The 20,014-nt window shown below is 39.4% G+C and overlaps 1 protein-coding gene across 3 annotated transcripts in view; it reads left to right on the forward strand.

The window, feature by feature from the left end:
- Window positions 1-20,014, forward strand: part of rock2a (rho-associated, coiled-coil containing protein kinase 2a) — a 209,748-nt gene that overhangs the window by 160,842 nt on the left and 28,892 nt on the right. For all 3 annotated transcript variants that reach the window (XM_059981881.1, XM_059981879.1, XM_059981882.1), the window contains exons 18-24: window positions 4,986-5,146; window positions 5,404-5,588; window positions 7,890-7,959; window positions 8,599-8,702; window positions 9,560-9,746; window positions 12,106-12,199; window positions 14,749-14,843. In XM_059981881.1, the coding sequence (XP_059837864.1) occupies window positions 4,986-5,146; window positions 5,404-5,588; window positions 7,890-7,959; window positions 8,599-8,702; window positions 9,560-9,746; window positions 12,106-12,199; window positions 14,749-14,843 (896 nt within the window). The remainder of the gene's footprint in view (window positions 1-4,985; window positions 5,147-5,403; window positions 5,589-7,889; window positions 7,960-8,598; window positions 8,703-9,559; window positions 9,747-12,105; window positions 12,200-14,748; window positions 14,844-20,014) is intronic.

Here is a 20,014-nt window from a genome sequence, read left to right on the forward strand (position 1 = left end):
TAATCAGTTTAAAGTGTATTCACAGCCCTGGTTATTTGATTCATCAGGATCCTGGCCCCAGCATCGTTCAGATCAAGCTTGGCCCATCATAATTGCTCCTACCTTCCCTAATGCTGGTGTCATTGTCCCACAAATTCAAACCTACTTCTTCTACACCAAACTTTGAGCTATACATTAATAAAATTGCTCTCTGATTTTATTAACCTTGAGCCAATTTGCACATGGCTCAGGTAATGGCCTGGTGTTTATTACCTTTTTGGTTCTGGTGTTTTAATTTAGTCCCTAATTCAAATTCCCTCAGCAGAACCTGTTTACTTTTTCTTCCTACATCATTGGTACCACATGGACAATGACAACTGGATCTTTCGCCTCCCACTCCAACTTTTTCTGCAGGTCATATGAGGTGTTCGATCCTGGGCACCAGGCAGACAACACGACCTTTGTCCTTCTGATACGATGTGTATTTCCTTGGCTGATTTCATACTTTGAGTTACTCCCAATTTGTCTCCCTTTCTACCTTGAAATTGTTTATTCTTTGTGACTGTTTTGTGATCATGTACATTTTTGAATATTGTGCTTTCAAGCCCGATAATCAACTGATGGTTTACAGGAGGAGTAGGTCATCTGGCCTGTTGAGCCTCCTCTGCCACTTTATAAGACCATGGCTGATCTGACCATGGACTCATCTCCACCTACTTGCCTTTTCCCTATAACCCTTAATTTCCCTACTATTCAAAAATCTATCCAACCTTGTCTTAAATATATTTATTGAGGTAGCCTCCACTGCTTCATTAGGCAGAGAATTCCACAGATTCACCACTCTTTTGGAAAAGCAGTTCCTCCTCACCTCCATTCTAAATTTACTCCCCCGAATCTTGAGGCTGTGCCCCCTAGTTCTAGTCTCACTTACTAGTGGAAATAACTTTCCTGCCTCTATCTTATCTCCCTTTCATAACTTCAGATGCTTTTATAAGATCTCCTCTCATCCTTCTGAATTCCAGCAAATACAGTCCCAGGTGGCTCATTCTCCTTATAGTCTAACCCCCTTATCAACCTGGGGTGAACCTCTTCTGCACCACTTCCTAAGTCAGTATATCCTTCCTCAGGTAAGGAGAACAGAGCTGCATGCATTACTCCAGATGTGGCCTCGTTAGTGACCCACACAGTTGCAGGACGGCCTCCCTGCGCTTAAATCCAATCCCTATAGCAGTGAAGGCCAACATTCCATTTACCTTCTTGATGGCCTGCTACACCTGCAAACCAACCTTTTGTGATCCATGCACAAGTACTCCAACGTCCTTCTACACAGCAGTATCTGCAATCTTTTATCATTTAAATAATAATCTGATCTTCTATTTTTCCTTCCAAAGTGGATGAACTCACATTTACCAACATGGTATTCCATCTGCCAGACTCTTGTCCATTCATTTAACCTATCTATATATAACTCTCTACAGACTCTCCAGTCCTCTGCATAATTTGCTTTTCCACTCAATTTATGGTCATAGGTACACTACACTCAGTTCTCTCTTCCAGATTGTTAATGTATATTGTGAAAAGTTGCAGGCCCAGCACCAACCCATGGCATACTGCTTACCACTAATTGCCAACCAGAGAAACTCCCATGCATCCCAACTCTTTGCTTTCTATTAATTAACCAATTCTCTATCCATTCTTATACATCACCCCCAATTCTGTGCATCCTTATCTTATGGATAAGGCTTTTATATGGCACCTTATCGAACATCTTCTGGAAATCTAAGCAAGTAGAACATAGAACAATACAGCACAGTACAGGCCCTTCAGCCCACAATGTTGTGCTGACCCTTAAACCCTGCCTCCCATATAACCCCCCCACCTTAAATTCCTCCATATACCTGTCTAGTTATATCTTAAATTTCACTAGTGTATCTGCCTCTACCACTGACTCAGACAGTGCAGTCCACAAATAACATCCATCTGTTCTCCTTTATCCACTGTGCTTGTTATCTCCTCAAAGAACTCCAGTAAGTTTGTCAGACAGGACCTGCCTTTGCAGAATCAATGCTGTGTCTGCCTGATGGATCCATTTCTTTCCAAATGCCTGGCTATTTCTTGTTAAATGAAAGTTTCAAGCATTTTCCCAACTATAGCTGTTAAACTAACTGGCCTCTAGTTGCCTGCCTTTTGCCTACATACTTTCTTGAACAGTGGTATGACATCCACCGTTTTCCAATCTGCAGGGACCTGCCCAGAATCCACTGAATTTTGGTAAATTATCACCAAAGCCTCAACGATAAAATCTGCTATTTCTTTGAGTAGCCTGGGATGCATTCCATCAGGACCAGGGGACTTGTCTACCTTCAGGCCATCAAGTTTGCTCATCACTACCTTTTTAGTGATGGCCATTCTATCGAGGTCCTCACCTCCCATTGCATCCATATCATCTCTGTTTGGCATGTTGGATGAGTCCTCCACTGTGAAAACAGACAGAAAATAGTCATTCAAAGCCTGGCCTATTTCTTCATTCCCTCTTCTCCTCCTCCAAGGGACCTAGTTCACTTTGGCCACCATTTTCTGGTTTATATAATTATAAAAACTTTTACTATCTGGTTTTATATTTTGTTCTAGTTCATATTCATTATTTATCTTCCCTTTCTTTATTGCTCGCTTAGTGATTCTTTGCTGCTTTTTAAAGTTTTCCCAATCTTCCAGTTTCCCACTACTCTTGGCAACTGTGTACGCACAAGTTTTTAGCTTGATATCTTCCTTTATTTCCTTAGTTATCCATGGCTGGCTCTCTGCACCCTTACCGTCCTTGCTTTTAACTGGAATATAATTTTATTGACCACTGTGAGAAATCTCTTTGAAAGTCTTCCACTGTTTCTGAACTGTCCCACCATGTAGCCTTGTGTTCTCAATCTACCCTGTCCAATTCCTCCCTGATTCCATTGTAGTCTCCCTTGATTAGGCATAATGCACTGGTTGTAGATTGAACTATTGCTTCTCCATTTGTATAAGAAACTCAAGCATACTGTGATTACTCTTTCCAAAAGGATCCCTACCTACAAGATCGCTAGTTTTACCTGTCTCATTTCACAGGACCAGGTCTAAGATAGCACATTTTTTTGTAGGTTCAGTAACATACTGTTCAAGAAAGCTATCACATATGCATTCTATGAAGTCCTCCTCAAGATTGCCGTGACCGACTTGATTCATCCAGTCTATGTGCAAGTTAAAGTCCCCCACGATAACTGCTGTTTTATTCTGACATGCCTCAGCTATTTCTCAATTTATTGCCTGTGCCACTATAATGATATTATTTGGCGGCCTGTAGTCAACTCCCACCAGTGATATTCTTTTTTCCCCTTTACTATTCCTAATCTCTACCCAGATGGATTCAGCATTCTGCTCCTTAGATCTTATATCGTCTCTCAGTATTGTCCTGATCACATCCTTAATTAAGAGCGCTATCCCACCTCCCTTACCTTCCTGCCTAAACTTCTGTATTACCTGATATCCCTGGATATTCAATTCTCAGTTCTCTCCACTCTGCAACCATGTTTCTGTAATGGCCATTAAATCATATCTCTTTATACTGAATTGTGCCACTAGTTCACTGACTTTGTTGTGAATACTGCAGGAGTTCAGATGAAGTACCCTTATTCGTTGTGTTGTTAAAATCTTAGTAATCTTTCTTATGTGCACTTGACTCTTTTGCACTTCACCCTTACTTTTCTTTTTTAACTTTTGCTTTTACGTTATCCATACTTCTCCAGTCTGTTGAACCCATTTCCCTGCTATTTAGTTTAAAGCCCTATCCACAACCTTAGTTATGTGATTCTCCAGGTATAGCTTTTAAAACTATGTGACAAAATTGACTGACAAAGATACATAAGGTGCTGTGTACTTGTAGAATTGGTCTCTCATTTGAGCCCCTCCTCCTCCACTTTCTCTCAGCATCCCATCTCCTCCCCAAACTAAACAGTAGAAGCCTTATTTATTTTTCAAAATTTTAACTTGGGAAAACATAATGAGAGACTTCTGCTGTAAATGCTAATCTCTTGCAGAAAGCAAGGATGATATGTGCAAAGATACAATTTTTAGTATAATTTTAATACTGTATATTGCTTTCATGAGTGAGATCCACTCAGAGAATGGATCTGTATGTGCAAAAGATGATTCAATGTGATCGCAAGGCATTCCAGAGAAGACCTGGTAGAAGACGCACTGATGAGAGAAACTCAATAGAATCTCAAAAGTACACTGAAGCTTTGTACACTGTAAGCACAAACAGAACAGCAAATGAATAAATAGTTTCAATAGTCCCAAATACAGTTTACTTTGACTTTCTGCATGCAAATATATAGCTGTAGAATTACGTGTTTACAGTGGGAGCACATCTCTAATGACAAGAGCAACTTTGTTAGGATTATAGACACCCATAACAGATCTCTTTTATCAGCGCCTTGAGAAAGAGCCCTCTCCGGATACTGCCTTTATCATAGATTGAAAAATACTCATAGTTTGTCCCAACTGGCTGGGCCTATTCCTCAGCTTGCCTTTAGATTTGAGTGAACTTAAATATTTCATAGTCTTTAGCTTGGGATTTGTATAACAAATATGTTAACTAGTTGAAAAATTGTTAATTGAAACATTGTGTCTACACTTTGGAGCTTTAAGAAATTCTTCCCATACATTTTTTGTATATAAATTCCCGTCCAGAAAGAAACCAAAATTTTGCTTCCAGATTCTTTCTCCTCATTCCAGTTTCTAATCGATATAAAGTGACTTGATTTTCAATTTTCTTCCTGTAATACTGCACCAGCAACCTTCTATCGACCCTTACCTCCATCACCCACCCAATAGCACTTTAGAATAGATTTGTTAGGACCTGGGAACTCTTTCTGGGGTATTTCCTTTTTTTGTTGCAATTCCTAGGGTTTCATGGGATATATCTGTATTTAATGGTACTAATAGTTTCCTTTCTAACTGTACTTTATCAGAAATGGAAAAGAAGCTGCAGGAAGAGAGAAGTTCAAAACAGAAAGTTGAAAATTGTCTTCTAGAAGCTGAAAAACAGTGTTCAATGTATGACTGTGATATTAAGCAAGCACAGCAAAAAATAGAAGAACTGTTGAGTCAAAAAGAAAAGTTAACTGAGGAGGTGAGTAGCACCACAGATGCTAGGCTAAGATTTATTTTATTGTGTTTGCATCTGTACTGCAATCATGCCAAATTGAGTGTTTCTTACAAATAGAAACATTCCAACAATAACTTTGTACATACTGTCTAAATTGAGATGATTTGATTTTTGACATGTGGTTTATTGGCATGATGTGCTGAACACTGGATGAATTAGCCAATGTATAGTTCAGGAGCAGTGAAAAACTTAAATGTTGGTTCTTTGTGTTTCATTTTCAGGTCAAAAACTTGTCATTGAAGATAGAACAGGAGACTCAAAAACGTAGTTTAACTCAGAATGACTTGAAGGTGCAGACACAACAAGTAAATTCTCTGAAAATGTCAGAGAAACAGCTGAAGCAGGAGATAAATCACTTGATGGAGACTAAACTGAGTCTGGAAAAACAGATAGGAGAACTGCGAAAGTAAGTTTTTCTTTCTCTGCATTATTAGCCATTAAGATCTACGCAGTAGCGAACTTTAGGAACTTAACAATGTAACTAATTTGGAGCACCCTGCTTTGCAGATTTGATTTGGGCAAAGTGGATTTAAAAGTCAAGATGCAGATAAACTATCTGAAGTATTGCCAGTTGTATCCAATTACACTGAGTTTGGCATTCTGTCCTTGTACTGTCTAATCCACATTGTCACTTTTGTATCAAAGGTTGGAAAAGTGAAATAATATATAGATGGGCTAGTCTGCTGCACCTTTCATAGATCAGTGCTGACACAAATAAGCTTCAAATTCCTTGTTGCCACATTTCCAAGGATCTCACCTGGTTCATAGACTCTTCCATCCTGATCAAAAAGGCACAACAGCACCTTTATTTCCTGCGGAGCATCAAGAAAGCTCACCTCTGTCCCAGGATACTGACGGACTTTTACCGCTGTACCATTGAGCACATACAAACCAGCTGCATCTCAGTGTGGTACGGCAGGTGTTCCGCACCGGACTGCAAAGCACTCCAGTGTGTGGTGAAAACTGCCCAGCGGATTATCGGCACCCAATTGCCCACCATTGAGAACATCTACCATAAATGCTGCCTGGGCAGGGCAAAAAGCATTATCAAGGATGCAATTCACCCTAACCATGGACTTTTTACTCCCCTCCCATCCAGTAGGTACTACAGGAACCTCCGCTCCCACACCAGCAGGCACAGGAAGAGCTTCTTCCCCGAGGCTGTGACCCTGATGAACCTCACATCACAGTGCTAAGCAGTATTGCACCCATATTGTACTGTCTCAGTACGTTTATATTTGTGTGCTGCAGCACCTACCTTTTATTTGCAGTTATTTTGTAAAATATTCTTTGCATTTCTGGTTAGATGCTAACTGCATTTCATTGGCTTAGTATCTGTACTCAGCACAACGACAATAAAGTTTAATCTAATCTAATCTAAAGATATGCTACTACTCAGTCAAATACTGTGGATAAACTAGAAATATACTGCAAGATGGGCAGCTGCTTTATTTTAGAGACTCTTGTTGAAAGTATGGCTGTGTTTGTATTTGTCTGTTGAGTTTTATCTCCAAGATGTTTCTTAGGCATTTTGGCAAGCTTCCACTGAGTATCAAGCAAGAAATTCTTTCTCAAAATAAGATTCTTTTAAACCATTTATCTCTAATTTAAATCCAAATGAGAAGTATTGTCTTAACTTTATTTTTTTTATCCACTGTGAGGTCTTCCCGAACAGTCATTTGGAACCAATGAAATACCAAAAACTTCCTATAAATATTTAGAAGGTGATGGCAGGCCTGGATGTATTTCCTATATGTTTTTATTCTCCAACATAATTCAGATAGTACTGAAATACTTGAGGTAGCTTCTTGTGTTTAAGTTATAATTGTGACATGTTTTATCTTGCAATTAGTTTGGGAACTTTTAAACATCCGAGTGTTTGTAAGGTTTAAAAACCATATGTCCATTTTTTTTTAAATTCATAAACAGTCCTCTGCTTGCAAGATTGAATAGGTGACCAAGAATATTAGTTATCTTCTGCAGATATAAAGCTTTAAACAGTTTTAACCTTGATATACAAAAATGCTGCCAATCATTTCCTTGTTACCTCAAGTTTTTTGGTGCTTAGGTGTCTTTTATATTTGCAGATTGAGGACTATCTGGTCTGGCTTAAAGAAAAGGGCAGTTAAAATTGCCTAGCAGGTAAAGGAAGGTTTTCAATGGGCTTCCTGTAGTCGTGGATAACATTTTTCAAAGAAAAACACTCTTTATTTCTCCTGACCTTCCAACCTCCAATAAACATACACCCGATCACAATCACAACTAGTTAAAAATCTTTCAAGCTGTGGGGTTGTACTTGAATGCTGTGCATTTCAAAAAGGGTTTAGGTAACCAAATTTTAATTGAGATGCCAGCTTTCATATGCCCTGTCTTCAAATACTCAGTGCTTATACCATAATTAAATTTAGATATTGTTTACTAGCAGGAATAAGGGTTTTTAAAGTAAGGCAATTCTTCAGTTTGGCTTCCTTTGAAGCTACTTTCTTTGCATTGAACCTGTGGTTAAGTTGTAATTTTTATTAAAGGCTGGTTTGGGTTTGTGCTCCTTAAAACACTGAAAATGTATCCATTTGTGGTTTGGGCTACAAGTTTCTTCGAAAGTGTCAACTGAAGTTTAAAAGATAACAGAAACCTAAATCTCAAGTGTATGTTTCTTTTTCTGTTCTTCAAATTGTAATTTTGCTTTTAATTATATCCACAATTACAGAGAGCGCCAGGATGCTGATGGTCAAATGAAAGAACTTCAGGACCAGTTGGAGGCAGAGCAGTATTTTTCAGTATGTATTGCATTTGTAACTTTAAAGTGAAGAAAATTTGGTGTGATGAAATTCGACTCATCTTTTCAATAGAAATTTTAAATAATTTTTATGTTTTAACATTAAAAATAGTTACAATAAATGGATAGGTGCAATTGAGAAAACCGTTTTCCTAACTGACTACGTAAAAGAACAGATGCATTGATTTAAGCCGAAAGGAAAAAGAGATGATATGTTCAGCCATTGCTTTAGGCAACTGATAGATCCAGGACTTGACCTTAGGGCTTCATTCCTTAGAGCATAGGAGACTGAGAGGTGATCTTATAGAGGTGTATAAAATTGCATAAATTGAGTGAATATACATGATGTACTTCCCAGCGTGACTATTTTTAATACAAAGTATGGTATCTGTGTGGAATGAGCAACCAGAAGAAGTGGCTGAGGCAGTTTAAACAACTTTGAAAACGCAATTGAACAGGTACATTGAATGGAAGGATTTAGAAGGTTATTGGCAAATGGGTCTAGCTTGGATGAGACATCTTGGTCAACATGGACAAGTTCGGTAGAAGTCTTGTTTCCATGAAGTATGACTCTCTATCTGTACAGTTTTGTTTTAGTTTATTTTAAACCTTTAAATATTATTGTTTTTAAATTCTGCAGACTTTGTACAAGACTCAAGTAAGGGAGCTGAAGGAAGAATGTGAAGAGAAAAGCAAACTTTGTAAGGATTTGCAACAAAAAATGCAGGAGCTGCAGGATGAGAGGTGGGAATTTAACTCAGTTAAACAAATGCACAATCTTGCATATTTTACTTAAAATGCAATCTAAATTATATAATCCTAATTCTCCATTTGGAGAAGTAGAATTTTAATAACCTGGCTTTCCTCACTATGTGGAAATATTTTTAACAAATGTGTAGGGCTTGTCTTGTGACCGTAAAGCATCCCAGAGTCCAGGGATATAGAGACTTCTAAGGCACACTGTCTCTGAGCAGTTGTTAAAGCCTTGACAGCAGGATAAAATCCAGCCCCTCTGCTTTCTCAAATATAAAAACAGAAATCCAATTTTTTGAGGGAGGAAAACTTCACTTTGCTTGATATTGACAGCCTTCAGATCCCCATAGAATTTTAGGAGATCCAATATAAATGCTGGGGAATCTTCATGTCCAGCGACTCATCACCTTATTATGTGTTCAGTCATAGAGTGTATTGGCAGTTGACAGTGGAATTGTTTTAAAAAAAACTCAAAGATGGTTTTTTATTATACAGCTTGAAGTCAATTAAAGCGCTAAATTCAGTGATCATTTCCAGTGAGATCTGACATATTATTTACCAACTTCGAATAGGGAAAGTTCAAATCAAAGCTTTAAATTTCTGGGTAATGTTTGCTATGTAGTTGCAAAAAAAATGCTTGGAAGAAAAATTACTGGGAAATAAAATGTTACTATGAACTGCATCTGAAGTTTTGTGGGAAAATGATAAAAAGATTGCTTATCTAAGTAGTGGTTGGCTAGATTTAAAATAATTTGTTAGTTTTGTTTCAGAATGGGGTTTCATGAATCAAATCCTAAATTTCAAATCTAATTATGCTGTTGTGTTGTTTCTTGTTTGCTTCTCGGCAGAGATTCTTTGGCAGCACAGCTTGAGATCACACTAACGAAAGCAGATTCTGAACAGCTTGCACGCTCAATTGCAGAGGAACAATATTCTGATTTAGAGAAAGAAAAAATTATGAAGGAGCTTGAAATTAAAGAGATGATGGCAAGGCACAAGCAGGAACTGGTGGAGAAGGATGCTACTATTGCATCTGTGAGTCACTTTAATTAATTCCATACAATCGCTTTAGATATAGTATCTGGTGGGACTAAAGTGTTTTATTTTTGCCCAGAACACCTCAGTCCATCCTATAGTTAATAAGAAATTAAGTACATCATATGCATTGTTCATAATCTCTAAAATTGAGGTGGGAATTTATTTGCCAACTTTACGTGGAAGTGGTTGGAAGAGATAGTGGAATAGAATAGGTTTGGTGAAGGTCCAGTTGTCAGGAAATTTGAAAAGCTAAGTTTGCTCAAATCCTTTCAAAGCTAATGCTAGAACCAAATGATCACTTTTAAAATAATTTCCAGGCAGCAGCTAGCTGGGTTTAAATGGCTTGCTAGTCATTTGGCATTGAGACAAGTTGTGGATATGGAAGTGCGATTAGTGAAAGTGAAAAAGCATCAGTGTTGGTAGTGTGGGTATGATGTGGGATTGGGTATACTGGAGCCCAAAGTAGAGTTCAAACAGGAGTGCAGTAGAGGACCTAGGAGATCAGAAATCTGGGAAGACAGTGGTGAAGCACACAGAAATTTCAGTGGGGAACTCAGGGTTAGCATCAGAGTGGGCTACAAAGAAGTTGGGTGTGAGAAAGATCATGTGCACAGGAAAGAAAATACAGGAGTTCCCAGCAACATGGAGATCCATGGCAAGCTTGAAAAGGAAATTGTGATTTTGGAGAAGACTTAAAAACATTGTAAGACTATTGAATATTCTGAGGACTTGATACAGATCAAATTTTCCATTTTACACTATGTCATTTTGAAGCCTTTGTGATTCATAAATGTTATTTATCACATAGTCCACCAACAGCTTGAATATTATAAAGAACAAAGTGATTCAAAATATGGCCACTAAACAATGCACAAAATATAGCCGTGTTGCAGAATCAGTTACAAATCTGGCTTTCTTGATAATACAGTTACATTTTTTTTAAAACAACAGAAAAAGATGGCATAGTTCTCTCTGCAGTTGGGAAGATTAAGAGACAATTTGATAAAATTGTTTTAGTAAAGAAGACTTTGGATAAGATAAGAAACAAGAAAATGATTCAATTTTCTGAAGGATTTAGGCTGATTAACAAAACAAACAGAAGTTTTTCTTTTAATCACATGAGTTGTTAGGATATGGACTGGGCCCTAAAGGGCGATTCCTGCTGATTCAAAAGCAACCTCCAAAGACAATAGAATAAACGCTTGGATTAAAATGACGTGAAGGAAAAATACCCTTCAATGGAGCTGGTAACTAATTCATGGGTCTTATGGCTTCTTTGTACATACAGTCAGACCACCTTATCCATGGGGGATTGCTTCCAAGACCCCCAGCGGATACCAAAAACACGTGGATGCTCAAGTCCCTTATTTAACCTGTCTCAGTGAGGTGGACATTAGGACCCAGCAGTCGAGCTCTGAATCTGCAGTGTTTCTGTTCATGAAAATCATCATAATCACGATTGAAAGTAAGGTGGAAGTAATAAAGCGATCAGAAAGAGGTAAAACACCATCAGTCATTGGAAAAGTGTTAGGCTACAGTCAGTCAAAGATTGGAACAATTTTAATGGAGTATCTGAAAGGCCCTGCCCTGATGAAAGCTACAATTATTACTAAGCAACACAGTGGTTTAATTATTGAAATATGTATGTTTCTTAAGTGTTCTATATGCATAGAAAGGTAAAATATGTACTATATATTAAGAAAAACGTTTGACTAACGCTAAGTAATACCGGATGTACCTGTTCTGACTTCAAATCTGACTTAAATATGGACTCAGGAACGGAATTCATTCATAACCCAGGGACTGCCTGTACTTTTAAGTCATTTCCAGATTACTTATAATACCTAATACAACGTAAATGCTAGGTAAATAGTTGTTATACTGTATTGTTTATGGAATAATGACAAGAAAAAATAGTTTGTACACGCTCAAACTGCGAGTGCTGGAGAGAGAATTTCCAGGTTTTCCTGATCCGTGGTTGGTTGAATCCGCGTGTGCAGAACATGCGGATAAGGAGGGCTGACTGTAGTGATATTCCAGTTCATTGGAATGTATTTTTAGTTTGGGATAGAGCATTTTATTCAGTGAAATTAATTTTAAAGCAGTTTAATTTTAAGAGTGATTTTAAAGCAGAGTGCTTCAGATTTGTTTTTATCTGTCAAAATTGCCTATCTTCCTACTGATGAATTAAAATTGGGTCAGTTTAACTTGATCGGAAATGACTAATGTAGAATTGGCAATTTGGAGTATGTGCGAGAAGATTATTACACAACTGGCATGGAAAAATGCATTTAACTGTGCAGCATTTGTTTATTTTAGAAATTGTTTGAGTTAAGTATTCTAATTTACTTTTAAGCTGGAGGAGACCAATAGAACACTGACAGCTGATGTAGCAAATCTTGCAAGTGAAAAGGAAGAACTTAACAACAAAGTGAAGGAGCTTCAGGACCGTGAGTGCAAGCAAAACTTCAAAATAAGACATTTATTACTACTTTATTTACAAAAATTAGCTTTCTGTGAGCTGTTTATTTGACAATTGAGGAAAAAAGAAAAACCTATAGCAATGACTTCATTAAATACAACTCGGTCGTGCAGGATAAAGGTCTTTTATTGTCCTTGTATAATGTGCATGAAGTAAATTTTATGGCATGGCAGTAATGAAAATAAGCTAGTAACCTATATTTGGAATGAGCTGCCAGAGGAAGTGGTTGAGGCAGGAACAATAATTTAAGAAGCACTTGGACAGGTACATGGAGGGTGGAGCTTTGAGGGATATGGTCTGAATAAACTAGCTAAGTATGCACTGTGAACAGATTGGACGGAATGGCCTGGAGCAATGTTGTCTGTAATATAAAATAGTCCTTTTTGTTATTTAAAATTTTATATAACTTTCCATGTAAGAATTGGCTGATTGTGAAGTGTGCAGTATCCAGAGGATATAAGATAACATTGAAGTGATTAGGTATTATTATTTTGTCAAGATACAGAGTTTTTCACTGTATCTTGGTACTGTGATAATAACAAACCAATAACCAGTTCATTTGGTTGAAATTTCTGTGGATTATTGAGGTGTTCAATACTGTTAGAGATGCATCATTTAAGTTGCAAGAAACCAAAACTGGTAAATAGTTTTTTTTATTATAGTCATAAATACCGAGGTACAGTGAAAATCATGGTTTTGCATTCCATTTAGTATTTCATCACTTCAGTATATTGAGGTAGTGCAAGGTAAAAACAGTGCAGAATATAATGACACAATTACAGGGAAGTGCAGTACAAGCAGCCAATAAGTTGCAAGGCCATGACAACATAGATTCCGAAGTCAAGTTACCTCATTGGAGAAGAACCCTGTTACATAGTCTTATAGCAGTGGTATAGAAATTGTCATTGAGCATTTTGCTGTCTTAGATTTTATTGGTTGCTTATTGGAAGCACCAAGAAGTGTAAACAGAGCCCAGAGAAAGGAGGCTGATTTTTATGATCTGTGTTCACAACTCTGCATACTATGTTTCTTTGATCCTTTTGATTCACTAATCCATTGGCAATATTTCAGGGAGCACTGAAACACACAATCATGATGAGGGGATAGTCCATTTAGGGGTGAATTTAGATTTTTCTCACTCTAAGATTATGAATTTTTGAAAATCTATACCTGTGGAGGACTGGAGGCTCAGTTATGGATTACAATCAAAACAAAGATCAATTAAAATATTTCATTAATTTAGAGGAATTGAAAATTGCAGGAATGGGGTAAAAGAATTGTGTTTGAGGTAGAAGATCAACTGTGATCTCGAATGCTGATTTGGTTCCAGGGGATGAACCCTTTTTATTGTTTTTTCCAGTTGAGATCTGAAATGCAAAAAGAAATGTTGAAACATTATATACTTTAAATTGCAGCATTGTTAATAACTGTAGTTCAGCTGCATATAAAATCTTCATAAGAGGGACAGTTTAAGAATCTTAGAATTTCAAAGACAGTGTTTCATTTCAAATGTGGTGGCAGAGTATAATATTAATGGTAAGACTCTTGGCAGCGTGGAGGATCAGAGGGATCTTGGGGTCAGAGTACATAGGATGCTCAAAGCAGCTGTGCAGGTTGACTCTGTGGTTAAGAAGGCGTACGGTGTATTGGCCTTCATCAATCGTGGAATTGAATTTAGGAGCTGAGCGGTAATGTTGCAGCTATATAGGACTCTGGTCAGACCCCACTTGAAGTACAGTGCTCAGTTCTGGTCGCCTCACTACAGGACGGATGTGGAAGCCATAGAAAGGGTGCAGAGGAGATTTACAAGGATGTTGCCTGGATTGGGGAGCATGCCTTATGAGAATAAGTTGAGTGATCTTGGCCTTTTCTCCTTGGAGTGACGGAGGATGAGAGGTGACCTGAAAGAGGTGTATAAAATGATGACAGGCATTGATTGTGTGGATAGTCAGAGGCTTTTTTCCAGGGCTGAAATGGTTGCCACAAGAGAACACAGGTTTAAGGTGCTGGGGAGTAGGTACAGAGGAGATGTCAGGTAAGTTTTTTTACTCAGAGTGGTGAGTGCATGGAGTGGGCTGCCGGCAACGGTGATGGAGGCGGATACGATAGGGTCTTTTAAGAAACTTTTAGATCGGTAGATGGAGCTTAGTAAAATAGAGGGCTTACAGGTAAGCCTAGTAATTTCTAAGGTTAGGGGCATGTTTGGCACAACTTTGTGTGCTGAGGGGCCTGTATTGTCCTGTAGGTTTTCTATGTTTCTATGTAACATCATTTTCAACCATTAATACAATATTATTGGTGGTTGATCTGCATTAGCACCGTTTTGTAGGGTTAGCTTGGTATTTTGTACAAATATGTAAAGAACTGGCTTGTTGAGATCAGAAATAAAAGTCGAAGAATGTATTCAAGGTGTGTTACATCTAAGGAGAGAGAGTTTAGACTTCAGATCAATGACAATCATGATAGTAATTTATACTCTGATGCTGGAATCTAAAGTGTGTTTGCATTTGGTTTCAGAGGTTAACAAACTAAAAGAAGAAGATGCAAATCTAATGAATATTAAAGTCCAGTACGACAAACAATTGCTAAATGAGAGGACACTCAAAACACAGGTAAGCGTAAAGAAATCAAATCTTAATTGATACAACTGTATTGATATTGATAACTGTATTGTATTGATACAATTGGCACAACTGTAGCACATTCACAAAGCATGTTTGAATTCCTTCGAGCATCATCTTAAAATGGAAATCAATTTTTGTGTCTTAACAATTCAATTTTAAATTTGTTGAATTGACTTTCACGTTGCAGTGTCCATGAGATCTGCTCTGCTATATTTCTTTAGGTTTATTTTTTTTTATGACCACCACTAAAAATGAACAGTGTTTTATCTTCAATCAATGGTGCTGACAATTAAGTATCTGTACCAAAGTACACCATCTTTTCCCTTCTTAATCCACTCTGCACAGTGCTCTTGAATCTTCCTCCAGAATGTGCATGAAAACCCTTCTCATTTGCCTGTTAAGTAATTTTGGTTCAGCTTTTGCACAATGTCATTAGATTTTTTCTTTATGCAGGTAACTGTACATATTGGTTGAGACAGGGCAGGAGGGCAGGAGGTGTCCACATGGACGTTAGTAAACTATTGGACGAGAACCCTCATGTGTTAGACTAGGAAATTAAAGGCCTATAGGAGTGTAGTAATTAGCTTGACGCTATTACAGCTCGGTGTGTCAGAACTAGGAGTTCATTTCTGGTGACCTTTGTAACAAAGATTGTGTGTTCCTCCGGTGTGCACATTGGCTACCTCTGGGTGCTCCAGTTAGAAGGTTAATTGATCATTGTAAGTTGCCTTGTGATTAGGCTAGGGTGAAAATAGGTGGATCTCTGGGTGGTGCAGCTCGTTGGGCTGAAAAGGCCTGTTCTGTGCTGTATCTCTAAATAAATAACAAATGAAGGCACATGGATGGGATCCATGGTGAGCTGGCCATGGATCCCACATGCAAACTGTACAAATCTTCAAACTGCGTACTGAAATTCCAAAGCAACGCACACAAAATGCTGGAGGAACTATGGATTCTGCCTGGCGTGCTGACTTCCTCCAGCATTTTGTGTGTGTTGCTTGGATTTCCAGCATCTTCAGATTTTCTTGTTACTGAAGTTCAAAGTGTTATTTTCACTTTATCGTTTTGGAAACATTTGCAATTAAGCTTGGAGCTACAATGATGTCGGTCATTTTCAACAGCAATAGGAATCTGGTAATATGACTGTATCTGACTATTTATAGTAGGACACTAGACAACTGGGTGACCCTTTGAGAGAAAGGTAGTGCAGTCTGCTGTGATGTACTTTGGAAATTAAAGAAGAAGAACTCAGTTTATTCAAGAATAAAGACGAGTAACAAGACAAATACAGCTCCTCTTCGTTTAACGAGGGACACTTTTGATGACCATGTCTGGTTGAACTGTCACCCTTCAAGAATACTCTGATGTTTTCATTTCCTTTTCTCCGGCTTAAAGCCGCATACAGCTGACCATGCTGGAAGACCGGTTTCTCCAGATAAATCAACACATTCTCCATGGTTTGGCCTGCGCCTTATGTATAGTCATAGCAAAGCATGACTGTATCGGGAGCTGGATGTGCTCAAGAGGGACATCTTCCCCTCTGATAAATTGAGAGTAATTCTTGGGATCATGACTATGTCATTGAACGCACCAATGTTTATCTTTGCTACGATAAAATTGTCATGCAGTTCTTCCACCATCATTTGCGTTCCATTGGAAAGCCCTTGCTGGATCCAAGTTCCTCATTGAAATGATGGGCGATTCCCTCTTCTACTACAGTTTGTGTGGTGGCAATCCAGGGAGTTTGACCGAATCAAGGAATTCTGTTGGAAAATGAGTGGAATTAGCTCCTTCACTTAAGGCATTGAAGAAACAGTATTCTTTCATGATTCTAGGGAAATGTCTAATGCATGTGAAGTCTATTTTTCACATAATTTCATTGAGAGGAACCAAGATAGAATTCTTTAAGAACAATTCTTAAGGATTGTTGAATGTCGGGGCGATAAAATCAATGCATTCTTCCATAGTTATTGCTGACAGAATCATATCTTCAGGTAATTCGATTTCATTGTTTTCATTTTTCTCAATCTTCTCCAACATCCAATAAGAACTCAGAATATCATCCTTCTCCCTCACTCGATCACGTTTCTCTTTAATTGAAACTTGAAGCATTGATGATGTTACTCTGTCCAAGACCATCACTATACGTGCCAACCAGAAGCCATGCATGACCGTAGAGGTGCGTGTGCTGCTGAGGTTCCGCGACTCCGCCTTCAGAGCAGGTGACAAGGCAGCTTTAACAACAGCAAGGGCCAAACAGTCCCGAGCCATCAAAGGGGCAAAACGTGCACATGTCCAGCTAATCCACAGTTACTTCCAGGACAGCGGTGACACGTGGCGCATGTGGAAGGGCAGCCAGGACATCACCAATTACAAGACAACATCACCTGACTGTGCAGGTGATGCCTCCCTCCCAAATGCGTTGAATAACTTCTACACCCAGTTTGAGGCGAAGAATGACGTGGCGGCGAGGAAGTCCACCCCTCCTGCGAATGACCGGGTGCTTTGTCTCTCCATGGCCAACGTGAGAAGAACCCTGTGCAGGGTCAACCCACGGAAGGCTGCTGGACCAGACAACATCCCTGGTAGAGTGCTCAGACCCTCTGGGATGTGCAGACCAGCTAGCAGATGTTCTCACTGACATCTTAAACATCTCCCTGAGCAACGCCACTATTCCAACGTGCTTTAAGGCCGCCACCATTGTCCCCGTGCTGAAGAAGTCTTCAGTGTCCTGCCTAAATGACTACCATCCCGTTGCACTTACATCCATCATCATGAAGTGTTTCAAGAGGCTCGTCATGGGGCATATCAAGACACTGCTGCCCCCCTCACTGGACCCCCTGCAGTTTGCATACCATCCCAACCGCTCAACAGATGACGCCATTGCCACCACCCTCCACCTGGACAAAAAAGACACATACGTTCAGATGCTGTTCATTGACTTCAGTTCAGCATTCAACACAATCATCCCTCAGAAACTGATTGGAAAGCTGAGCCTATTGGGCCTGAATACCTCCCTCTGCAACTGGATCCTAGACTTCCTGACTGGCAGATCTCAGTCAGTCCAGATCGGGAGCAGCATCTCCAACAACATCACACTGAGCACGGGGGCTCCCCAGGGTTGCGTGCTCAGTCCACTGCTGTTCACTCTGCTGACCCACGACTGTGCTGCAACACACAGCTCGAACCATAGCATCAAGTTCGCCGATGACACCACCGTGGTGGGTCTCATCAGCAAGAACGTCGAGTCAGCTTACAGAGAGGAGGTGCAATGGCTAACAGACTGGTGCAGAGCCAACAACCTGTCTCTTAATGTGAGCAAAACAAAAGAGATAGTTGTTGACTTCAGGAGGGCACGGAACGACCACTCCCCGCTGAACATTGACGGCACCTTGGTAGAGATCGTAAAGAGCACCAAATTTCTTGGTGTTCACCTGATGGAGAATCTCACCTGGTCCCTCAACACCAGCTCCATAGCAAAGAAAGCCCAGCAGCGTCTCTACCTTTTGTGAATGCTGAGGAAAGTCCATCTCCCACCCCCCATCCTCATCACATTCTACAGGGGTTGCATAGAGAGCGTCCTGAGCAACTGCATCACTGCCTGGTTCGGAAATTGTATTATCTCGGATCGCAAGACCCTGCAGCGGATAGTGAGGTCAGCTGAGAAGATCATTGGGGTCTCTCTTCCCACCATCACGGACATTTACACTATACGCTGCATCCACAAAGGAAACAGCATTATGAAGGACCCCATGCACCCGTCATACAATCTCTTCTCCCTCCTGCCATCTGGGAAAAGGCTCTGAAGCATTTGGGCTCTTACGATCAGACTATATAACAGTTTCTTCCCTCAAGCTATCAGACTCCTCAGTACACGAAGCCTGGACTGACACCTTGTCCTACTGTCCTGTTTATTATTTATTGTAATGCCGGTACTGTTTTTGTGCACTTTATGCAGTCTGGTGTAGGTCTGTAGTCTAGTGTAGCTTTCTCTGTGTTTTTTATTTCGTAGTTCAGTCTAGTTTTTGTACTGTGTCATGTAAACCATGGTCCTGGAAAACGTTGTCTCATTTTTACTGTGCACTGTACCAGCAGTTATGGTCGAAATGACAATAAAAGTTGACTTGACTTGACTTGACTTTCTCCATAAGTAGGATTTTATATGCATGAGTTCTCCACATCAGCATCATTTCCACGTTTCACAACTGGTAGAAGCTGATGGAAATCGCCAGAGCAAATGGTTAAAATACTCCCGAAGGCCTCATTCTTGCCGCATACATCACAAAGAGTCCGGTCCACGGCTTCAAAGCTGTCCCTCCTAATCATGGGGCACTCATCCCAGACAATATGCCTCACATTTTGGAATAAATTTGCAGTATTGGTGTTTTTATCGAAGTTAAAAAGGGTATCTTCATTGACCTTGAGGGGTATTTTGAATCTTTAATGCACTGTCCTACCACTAGGCATCAATGTTGCTGCAATACCTGATGATCCTGAGCAATAGCAACACCTCCATCTCCCCTAACTTTAGTGAGGATCAAGTTGATGATAAATGTCTTGCCCATTCCTCTTGGTGCATCAATGAAAATCATTGAAGAGAGATTCCTTTCCAAGCAGTCACACACATATTCATATACTTTGCTCATTATTCAATAGGGGCTCCTTCTGTGAAACAAATTCCTGCTGTTCATCTCTGTTATATTGCAGTTCACACAATAATTCCAGATTGCCAGCACTTTGAGTAGTTGTACCGTTTTTTGGCATTGGCAAGTTATATTCTTCAGGCGTTTTGCCCAAGTTCTCAAGTTTCTCTTGGAAATACAGAAGAGCTTGTCCATGATGCCTCTCATCGATCATGATATTAGGATCATTGATAGTTCTCCTTTCCATTTGTAAGAAAGCTTCAGACATTGCATTCTTGAACCGGTTCTATAATTGCTGTGGATTGCTGATTTCAGTGTTTGTTAGCAAGACAACAAACAAATCTCTCATTGCTCTGGGCATTCTTGTTCTCTCTGCTTCTTCCATAGTTTGCTGCCAATGATTGTCAGCTTGCAACAATCCTCTCTCTCTGCAGACGTCTTGAATGATGGAAGGATATCTCCATCATGTGTTTTCAGTGATTCAAGAGATACTTGTCCCTTTATGTGATGAAGAAG

This window comes from Hypanus sabinus, chromosome 10, assembly GCF_030144855.1.
Source record: "Hypanus sabinus isolate sHypSab1 chromosome 10, sHypSab1.hap1, whole genome shotgun sequence".
Lineage (NCBI taxonomy): Eukaryota > Metazoa > Chordata > Chondrichthyes > Myliobatiformes > Dasyatidae > Hypanus > Hypanus sabinus.